The sequence below is a fragment of the Pezoporus flaviventris genome, unplaced genomic scaffold, assembly GCF_033815535.1.
Source record: "Pezoporus flaviventris isolate CSIRO_AGI_PZ_B2104156 unplaced genomic scaffold, CSIRO_AGI_Pfla_v1 ptg000108l, whole genome shotgun sequence".
NCBI lineage: Eukaryota > Metazoa > Chordata > Aves > Psittaciformes > Psittacidae > Pezoporus > Pezoporus flaviventris.
In genome coordinates, this window is record NW_026892656.1 from 942,121 (window position 1) to 953,197 (window position 11,077).

The 11,077-nt window shown below is 39.2% G+C and overlaps 1 protein-coding gene across 4 annotated transcripts in view; it reads right to left on the minus strand.

The window, feature by feature from the left end:
- Positions 1-10,449, minus strand: part of RFX3 (regulatory factor X3) — a 115,405-nt gene extending 104,956 nt beyond the window's left edge. For 2 of the 4 annotated variants that reach the window (XM_061477787.1, XM_061477785.1), the window contains exon 1: positions 9,646-9,836. In XM_061477787.1, coding sequence (XP_061333771.1) covers positions 9,646-9,769 — 124 coding nt within the window. In that variant the 5' untranslated portion in view covers positions 9,770-9,836. Of the gene's footprint in view, positions 1-9,641; positions 9,837-10,069 lie in introns of those variants that run through there. The other 2 variants (XM_061477788.1, XM_061477786.1) reach the window with 2 other exon arrangements.
- Between the last annotated feature and the right edge of the window lie 628 nt (positions 10,450-11,077).

Sequence of the window (11,077 nt, forward strand, 5' to 3'; positions counted from 1 at the left end):
ACCAAAGGACACAGCACTGAATGCCCTAAGCATCTTCTGTTCCTTTGGTTTTATGGCAAACTTAACAATTTTCATACTAGTAAATTAAATGCTGTATCTAGAGTATGGAAAAAGTTTTTGAATCAGTACATGAAAGACACAAGTACTTCATGTAGAATAAATACATTTTTTAAAACAGAATATAAGTATTAGCCAATGAAAGCAGATCACTGGGAGTTCAGAAGCACAGCTATAAAACAGTTACACTTGTGACTAGGCAGCTTGGTTTATGGAGATGACACAGCTAATTTTATTAGAGGACTTTACACATTATCAATCAACGTGTCTATACCCACTATTAACATCCAATTACAACTTCAAGCCATTTTTAATGGCCAAATCCTGCTGTGTTGCCCTTCCTATACAACAGATTTGGACTACGTACATTAGCACTTCTGGTCACAACTTCCCACACACACTCTTTTCTTTGTTATAGATGACCAAAACTTAACTTCTAATCTCCTCTCAGATACATCTGTTTTTCTGCTTTGGACATTATACCTTTTCCAATACTATAAGGTGTGAGAAGAAAATTATATACTTTAATAAAAACATCAGGTATTTTCAGTACAGGTAAAAAAGAAAAACAAGACAAAACAAAACAAACAAAGCCCCAAACAACAACAGCAAAAAGAAAAAAAAAAGAAACCCCACAAAAACAAAGACAAAAAAGAAAAACAAACCAAAACAACTGCTAGCTCCAGCTTAATCTTGTTTCAGTAGGCTACAGATGGCCAGCCTGTTGATGTTGAGCTTTCAAGAAATTCAGCTGAACAGTAACCATCCTTCAATCGTAACATGTAACCAACAACACAACTATGCTGACACAGAACTTTTGAGTATCCCAAGCTTATGACTGTGCTGAGGACACAAGTCATTAAAAGCTGCTGAGATTCACAGCACTGGGTTGTCCCAGGTCCCAGTCAATTAAGCCAGTATGCCATCCTCAAATCAAGCAGTAGGAGTCCTTAAAAGGCAGTCTTCCACATGCAAAGCAATCCTAAAACTCACCTTCATCTCAGCTATCTGAAATAGTTTGTGATGCATAATTTATGACTCAAGGCCACATGAAGACTATGTCTTTCTTAAATGATGAAAGTTGTCACCACCCAAGTTATGATCCTGTGTCTAGCTCTTCCCATAAGTCAAGAAATGTCAGTTTCTTCAGAAGTCAATCAGAAAAAAAATCTGTACTATACAAAAGACAAGCACGGAAGATATTGAACACCTTCAAACCCCATTAAAGACAGAAAACTTTACCCAGTGGCTCATATCAGGATCATGGCTGGTGATTTTAGTATCTGAAATTTAAATCTTAGTAAGATCTGCCTCACCAAACAACTACTGATATAAGATGGTAATTGAAATCTGAATAACCCAGACCACATAAGTTCATAAGGTTACGCTCTCCGACTACTGACCATCTGGATGACTTGAAAAGTGCATGGAAAAGCACGCACCAAACAGCTGCAACTGAACCAGCATAAAAACACAACCTTTAAAATACCAGGAGAAGCTCTGTTCCACAAAACAAAATCACTACTTGCATGATAAATTATACTACTGCTTTGTATGACCAATTCTAATTCTCAGTCTATTGCAAATAAACCTTGCCCTTAATTTGGCATAAGTTCACTAGTGAAGTGTACTTCAGTTACAAAACCCGAATTCTGTGATTCAGCCTGAGGTTTGGAAAGCCCTAAGCCCTTCTTATCTCCACATAATTACACACCCAGTGCACCAAAACTTCTACAAATTTATCTGCCCGCTACTGTTCCTCGAAATACCATGTCAGGATTATGCTCCTTACAGTACAAAGGAGTTTCAGAGAGCTGGAGAAAAACTCAGCAACTCAGGACAACCTTCAGTTGGAAAGCACCTGGAAAACTGGAAAGAGACAATACCATGTAGAGTTTCATGTTAGCTCACTCTCGCTCACCTCACTTCAAAACCTAGAATCTGAGCACAAGAGGACTTCCACAGAATAAGGGAATGCAGCCATACTTCTGTGATACATACCTCTATTCTAAAACTAAGCATGTTTTAATCCCTGAAACAACCATAAGGATGATATAGCTACAGAAGAGCTTTCCAAATAATAGTCTTCCTAGAAGTTACACAGAATTGCTACTATTATTACACAGAATCAACTCTTCAGAGTTCAAAATCTGCTGGATTCTACTTTTTCCATTTACTAAATCTGATATAAAACAATAAAATAAATATGGAAGAGTTATTTATTGATGCTTTAGCACACTGCAACTTAGCTGAAGTGGTTTAACACAGAGTGGGACAAATGAAATAGGAGTGAACTAAACACTAAATGCAAACCAACATGTTGACATGACCTTAGCTACAAATGTTCAACAAACTAGGACATCAGTTTCACCTCATGGCTAACAGTTAATTTGGTAAATCAGCTACTATGCAGGTAGTTCAACTGCTCCTCACCAGCCAAGACTTTGAATACAGCCAGACCTTCACAGAATCAGAGAATTGTGAGGGCTGCAATGGACCTCTGGAGATTAGTTAGTCCAAACTTTCTGCCAAGGCAGGGCCACCTAGAGCACATTACACAGGAATGCATCCAAGCAGACCTTTCTGCAGAAGTAATCCAAATAGTTTTCATAAATCATATATTAATTTTATAAATGGGTGTAATAGTGTGTAGACCTATAGGTATCTAACCATGAACTTCCTATAAATTAACTGTAAACTGTGTGTGATCTGATCGTTAATTTAGGGTTTTTAATTAGAAATTTTGAGTAAATTTAGTTTTAAAATGGTGATTATAGAACAACTCTTTTCCTAAGAAAAGGTTTTAAAAAGCAAGCAGAGGTTTTTAATTAAAGCAAGTAGTTTTAAGGCAAGTTTATTTTCTTTACAAATTCTCAAAGACACCCAAAGCCATTAACATCAAATAACCGTAATAAACATAGCACATAAAAATTTAACTAGAAATACAAATTAACAATCCATTGTGTACAGCCACATACCCTTCCTCATGGAAGATCTCCTCAACAGGAATGTGGAGTAGGACAATAACTGCCTTCACTAAATCTGTACGTCTACTGTCTCTCCTGCTCATGTAAAATACGGAATATCGAAGAGGTAAGAATACAGCACAGACTTGGGGAGGAGGGTAAAGGGGGAGGGAGAGAGAGCAGAAAAGTAGTTGGGGCTTTAGATGGAGAATTCTGAAAACTTTTTGCAGCAGTTAAACAGAAGGTGAATCTTCACATTTCAGACATTTAACATGAAGACAGAAATCCTGATATCTACCACTTGTTCCAATGGCAAGAGAATTACAATTAATTTGTTATTTTTGCTTTCACCTACCTTTAATGAGTAGACTTAGTCCTCCCTAATAAATACTAGTTACTTTTTGCAGTTCAACTCATGTAAGACTGTTCACAGTGCAGAATGCTACCAAGAGATAAGAAAGAAGAAAAGGTGATAGAATCTCATTTTGTACCGATTAGGCTACAGAGACCAATAGGAGTCTTTGCAAATGCTTTGTATATAATCTTCAACAGATCACATTGAAAGACACTAGCTCAAATTGGCAATCCTGGTCATCTAATACACTAGCAAGCAACCTTTTAGATAGCCTACAAATATCCAATACCATTGTCAGATTAAGGGAGCAAGTAACCAAACAGTGCCCCCTTTCCCCTCTTGGATTTTGGTACATTGAGGGTGGAGGTGGTGTGGGGCAGGAGAAGGAGAAAATCAGACCAAAGTTACTCTGGAAACAATGTAAAATGCATCACCTGAAAATTCAGCAGACATGAACTAGCTTATTGGAGCTAAATATGTATTTCTGAATTTTAGCTCCACATAGGCATAATACATAGCTATATATAACCTTAACAACTGTATTGTATGTACTTCCAGCTCAGAATGCCATTACGTTTCTTCAGTTCTTCATAAGGGAAGTATAGGTAAGCAACACAGAAAAAGGTAATCAAACAAGAAAACACAACACCTTGACTGAAGCAGACTAAAGTGATTCAATGACACCTGAAAAGTGATATACTGCAGCTTTTAACAGATTTGCCCATTTCTCTTTCTACTTTGCAATGTTGTATGATTTAACTACAGTAAGTTTAAGTGTTCAGAAAACATCCCTGAGGTAGTATATAAGAGAAAACACAGATTAATTATCACAAGGTAATAAAACAGAAGAGAGAAGCCATTTACTTGGCAAATCCACAATAAATGAGGCTTTGAGTCATTAGTTGTAGTGGTAGCATCCAAAGCCTGAACAAAATCTAAATACATGGTTCGTGCCTCAAAGACCTTATAAACCTACCTGAGATAAGATTTCAATATGATGAAAATGAAAGAACTAAAGAAATTCTTTCCTCCAAGAAAGTCTAAGAAGTTGATACATACTCAGTGTACTGGGCCCATGGGTGGATGAAATGACCTTTAAAAATCATGCTAGGTATTTTTTTCCTCTTACCAATGAATAAATAAAAATCACTCAAATTTAGCAATTAATATACAATCTTTGGTGTTCCCACAGCATTGTTACAAATGCCACTGAAGAATTTAAACAAGTAAGGTCAGAAGTTACAAATTTACAGAGGAAGTCTGAACTGCCAAAATTTAAACTTCCAAGCGTCATTAAAATATATTAAAATTGTAACACAGGATTTTATTTTTTTTATTACTTTTTTTTTCTAATACAACCGACAGTATAGTCCATCCACTGCCTTTTGATTTTGGGCCACTATATCTGGAGCTAGGAAACCAAAGACAAGCAATTTACCATGGTGGAACAGGAAAAACAACCTGCACCTTTACACATGCTTGCAATGTAAAATTGTACTGCACTAGACACCATCATCCATATGCACAAAAGAAACATTAACTTATTAATCGTATGGTGTATGGAAAAACAGTAGATATTATTAAGCTATGGAAGTTACAAAAGTGAAATTCTAATCTGTTAGGTTCATATACACAGAGAAATTTTTGCAATGTTAACACAGTGGTACTCAAATATGTAGAGGATATGGTTTTTATTGCTGGGTTTTATTTTGTTTTGTTTTTGGGGGGGTTGAGGTTTTTAGTGGGGTTGTTGGTTTTTTTCCTTTCCCATAACTGATGATCAATTGAGAAACCTATCCTAATCAACTAGAGCTCATGTGTCATTTGCAATTTGGAAGTGAACAAGTAAACTTCAACCTCAGTTTCACCCAGGAAGAATTCCAGCAACAAAGAAAAAACAAAACAAAACAACTATAAGCAGCAATCATTTTTTAAAAGTAATTCAGCTATAAATGTTCAAGTTACATAAAATGTGAATACAGATTATAAATGAAAAAATATAACATATAATAAAAGTCACTCCAAAAGGCATTTGTTTCTCAAGTTCATCTAACTTTTCAGATGAGCAATAATTTACTTCATTAAGCATACACTATTTCAGCTATATGCTATATAGCCATAATTTACATACAAATAGTTGTTCTCTTTCACAGAGATTGATTGTGTTTTAAGTGTGTGTATTTATATATGTACCTACACATACAGACATACTCACCTATGAACAGCCAATTTCTCCCATGCTTTTTAGCACAATATGCCAAAATAGGAAGCTTGATATATTGCAATGAACAGAAAAAAGTAGAAATAAATAAGATATAATCAAATCACATCTATGTTATCAGTGTATTTGAAAGAAAGATTTTTTAGCATTTTCTTTCCTTTTTTGTATTTCCAATAGTATAGCACCCTCTGGTGCATCTTTTAGAAAGAAAACAACTATGAATAAACACCGGTCATTATTATAGAAGAAAAGGAAAAAAAAAAAAAGAAAATCTTAGAAACAAGAAATGCCTAAGAATTATTAGAAATCAAATTTCATTGTCTCTATTAAAATATTTTATAACTGGGGAAATTATAACTATTAAAGAACAAAATAATTTTAAAAAAGGAAAACTGCAGGTGTCCTAATGTGGGGGAAAAAAAAGAAGTTTGAAATTTACCCTATATTCTTAACAGGTCATTTTTATTAAAATTAAAGTCAAACATTATTTAAGAAAAAAAGGTAATTCAGTAAAAAAATTGTTACATCAAGCAATATATCTGCTCCTGGTTTTGAAAGCAAGCAAGTTATTAGGACTATATCACACAGTTGCAAACTGCTAAGTTTTACACCCAAATAGTCACATCTCTTTAAAAGTCCAATGAGAACAGAATTTAAAAAATAACATGATTATACTATATGGAACACCTCAGACTCTGATATGACATGTTAACTACTGTAACACTCCTACTCACCGGGAAAATAATTTCCTACAAAAGTACATTTTCCTAATCACAAAAGCAGAGATCACCACCTGCTTTAAGCAGCTCTTTTGTAAACCTCTGGAAGTCTCAACACAACACACAAGAACTGGAAGTGACACCTGTTTAAATCAGCCATCTGTCCCTAACAAACTAGATTTAGCCAAACAGTATATGCACAGCTCCTTAAATTTCCAGAATACTGGCAGATTGTGAGAAAAGACAAGTCCTGTAGCAATTGACAATGGACGTTACCAGAAATACGTAAATAAACTTGTGGTGAACAGAAAAACATGATTTAAGCATTAGCCTATTCATTTTAAAAGCCTCATTAATTTTTCAGCTCTCATTATTAGTAATAAAATAAGTAGTTTCATTCATAATTCAAAACCATACTGTTTTGGTATTGTAATATTCATTCAACAAAGAGCTTGATTTTGAAATGGAACTCCAACTACAAGGACACTTCAGTACCACTGAAAGCTTCTTTTTTATTCTGTATTTGTGATGCACTTATAACATGTTGTTTCAGCTGAAAATAATTTTTAAAAAGGACTTCAAGAGTCATAAAACTTATATTGTTAAAAACCTACTCATTTTACTGCAGGTAAAAATACAACTAATTCAGAATACCTTAAGAGGGAAAGAAACCTTTCATAAGAGGACAAAGTGAAGATAGAAACACTAGCTAGAACTGCAATGATAAAAGATTATTGCATTTTAGACACTTGCTTACATTGCAAGCAAGAAGAGAGGAAAATACTAACAGCCTTCCTTCTCAATGTAAAGTTTAGTAAATGAAAAAAAAAAAAAAATTACAGAATTTATTCTTTAGACAATTTTGTGATTAGCAAACTACCCTATCAAGTGGGAACAAGAAACAGGATAGTGCTAACAAAGCCAAACCTAATTATCAAATAAAGCACTCTGACTTTAAACTCTTCAACAGCATTGTATCTTTGATTTCCATTTCATTTATCAACATTACATTACTGAAAAGGTTTCTCCAGAGTAGCACAATGTAGAGTTAGCTCAGTAATAACAGAATAGAGCATATGATCCATTTTGGCTCATGAGGATATGTTAAAACACAATTAGACAGTTACAAAGTCTAAGCCATGAAAACCAATGGGGGAAAAAAAAATAAATCAGAAGCCACCTCATTTTCAAATACTGGTTCCCATCACAGGCATCAGCTATTTGATAACTGATAGCATTAGGAAATCAGAATGCATAATGCAGATCTCATGATCATTACTATATTTTAGAGAGAACAAAAAGTCAATACTTTTCTCAGTAAAGTCCATAACATTAAAGCTGGTGATTACAGTTGCATAATTATTTTCCAAATTGCAGTCATTTTCTAAGGAACATATGTCTAAATAGTACTAAAAAAGTCTTTTTTTTTTTAGACAAAAATCATATACTTTTAATCTGATTTATTAAGAAACATCCATGTCTCCTCACAAAGTTAAAAACACAAAGTTTGTCTAATAGCCTACACATGCACTTTCCATTGTTACCAGGTCTGGATACATGTTCTGCAAAGAGATTCAACGCCTAGGAAGGATTCCATTCCCAAGTAGTACTCTGTCCTGCTGTAAGAGGGCTACTCAAGATAGGCATGGAGCAGAATGAGTATCCTCTCTTTTCAACAACAGTAGAAGGCCAGGAAAGATTTTACAACCAATGAATCATATAATTTACCCAATAAAATAACAAATACATTATGATTCAACTGTGCTATGTAACTGATGCAGTACTGTAAGTCCCACTGAAAATTCTTACTCTCTTTAGAGCTTATTTAACAGCAAGACCTAGAAAATCAGTACTCAGTGGTTTCATCTTTGAGTGAAATCACAAAAAGATGATGATGTAGAAACCTTTGGTCATTACTGAAACAATAAATTTTCAAAGTTCTTGCTGGCCCATGAAATATATATTAAAAAAAAAGAAAAAAGACAAGACAGATCCAATATGCCTTAGCCTAAGAAATATTCATATCAACAGTGCACTAACAGCTTAGCATGGTTTTTGTTTGATAGCTGCTTTGAAAAATTGCCCATGTCACAATCATTTGTAGTTCAGATGTGAGACAAATACATTATTGCTGAAATTGCAGTGAGGAACCCTGCATTTTATACCAGCTTCTACAGATATAAACCCAGAAAAAGTGTATATACAATTATAATGTAGGGTTTACATTAAAACCATCTTTTTTCCTATTTTACTAAATAAAGCAATAAGGAAATAAACAAGCTGTCATTCAGCTTGCCACACATGATTTTACAAGTCTAAGGGGAGAGTGCAACATGGATATGGAGATTTTATAAGAAAATTTCATTGCCATAATAGATGCCAAAAATTCACTGCATCTCACAGAATTTAAAAAGTATATAAAGTATAATTTGATATCACTGATGAGGAAGATCTTGATATCTTAATAAGCACACAAAAAGGATGAAGAAAACAAGCATTCTGGATTAAAAACAAAAAACCAAATGTAAACCATTCACATTAATAACAATTTCTACTACTGCTCCTTGAGAAGTAAAAAGTTGCCTCTTCCCTCTTTCCCAAAGGTACTCATGAAATACAGTGGCAATTATGAAATCACAAAGACTTTTTTTAGTACTGTTTCTTGTTTTCTCCCTTCTTTGTGTTGCTCAGCACACAAACTCACAGTCAATATCCTGAATTTCCTTTATTGTGGAGAGTTTAAGGAAAACGAAATAAATTCTCTACACGTGAACATAATTCACTGTGCATAAACCAGATATGCACATGCACTGGCAGTATGAAGCATCATTTAAAAAATAATCCCCTGCAGAAGGAGTGCAGAAAGGAAAAAACCCTTCCTGCTCTGTGTGTGTGTATGGGGGGTGGGGGTGGTACTGAATAAGCAGAAAAACGCTTCACAATACAAAGAAAATACAGCTTGCACTAAAATAAGCAGCAACATTAATTATGAATAAAAGAAAAAATACATGGCTAAATAAAGCACAAAAAAGTGATTAATACGATCGATAGCACAAGAGTATCATTATAAGACACGGCAAGTTTACAAAAATCTGCAACAATTAGTCGCGTCAAATCAGAACAAGGCCCCTGTAAGTAAAAAAGCAAAAAACACCCCCTGCCTCTTGGTGTGCTACAGGATCCGAGTCTGGCTACATCTTTCCTCCCACCCCACGGTTTTTTTCGGGTTTCAAGTAAGTAACCTTAGACTGTGGCCGGAGCCTCGTTCCCCAATTTCTACGTTCCCCCATCCATGCAAACGAGAGACCAAGTAAGATGCATACCCACCGCATCCATGCAATTGTCCTGGAGGTCCCAGAAGCGTGCCTCCGTCCCCATCACCGCCAAGCCACTCTTCCTCCTCGCTTCGCACAGCGGCCAGCTCCCCTCCCCGCCCAACAGACACCCCCATCCCAAGCGCCCCTCTCAAGAACGCACTCCCCACCCAACCGCAAAGTACACCCAGGGACAGCGGGGCGGGGAGTGAGGGGGGGGGGGGGGGAGAAAGGCACACAGAAGAGGGACGGAGAAGGGTGGCGGCAGGGAAAAGCGGGGGAGCCGTGAGGGCGACCCACGTACCCCTCGCTGCGCCGAGGCCAACGGCGCTGCCCAAGGGAGCACCCCGGCCCGGATGCTGCGAAAACTGGGGAGGCAGCGGCTGGGGGAGGGAGAGCGGAGGGAGGGCCAGCGTGCGCCCGACAAGCGTATTCACCTGGGCTGAGGCGGGCTGTGGTGGTGTTCCCGCTGTCGTTGCTGCTGGAGGTGGCTGTTGTTGTTGTTGTTGTGGGTGACGATGAGGAAGGGGGTGAGGAGCAGCAGCAGGAGGAGGAGGAGGAGCAGGAGAGGTGCGGTTGTTGTTGATGGGTAACAGTCGCCAGGACTACGGTGACTATGGCGCTTGATTCACAAGGCAACGGTTGCTATAACTCACAAAAGGGAGAGCGAGCGAGGGAGGAGGAGGCGGTGGCCCAGCCAGAGAGTCCCGGAAAAGGCGGGGCCTGCCCTAACGGACGGCGCCGGGCGGCCGGGGGCGGCTCCCCCAGCACAGACCGGTTCCCGCGCTGCTCTCACGCCGCACGAGGGGTGCCGCCGCGGACGGAAGCGCGGAAGCAGTGGCCGCGGAGGCCCGATGGGGCTACTGGCGGCGGGTGGCGGCGCGGGGCCCGCCGCGAGGGGCGTGGCCGTGCGGGTGCTGCCTGGGCCGGGCCTGCGGCCGCTTGACGCCACTTCCGGCGGGCGGGGAGCAGCTGGCCGGGCTGCGGCGCGGTTGCTGCTGGAGGGGTTTCAGAGCGCCTGCCCGCGGGCAAGGGGACAGCCGCTAGGCGGGACGGGCAGGAAGTGGGGCCCAGCGGCGGCTTTTCTCCCCCACCCACCGCCGCCTGTCACAGGCGACCCACGCCTCCTTCCCTCGGAAAATGGCAGCGAGGAGCCCCCGGCGATGGGGGAGCTACCCGGCTGCCGCCATTTTAAGGCGGGAGGAGCGGCTGCACCCGGGCACGCAGCCGTGAGGCTCCGCGATGGCCCTGTCCGCCTGCGATATTCCGGTGAGGAGGCACAAAGCCACACTGTGGCCGAGCCAAGGCACTGGGGCGCCTGGTGGCTTGCTTGGGTCCCCTTGGCTGTGCCGTGCCAATGGGCCTCAGTCCCCTCGACCCTGTGCGGGTAGCGGGGCCGAGGTGCGGTGCTGACACGCAGCTGTGAAAAGCGGCTGCTCTCTTGT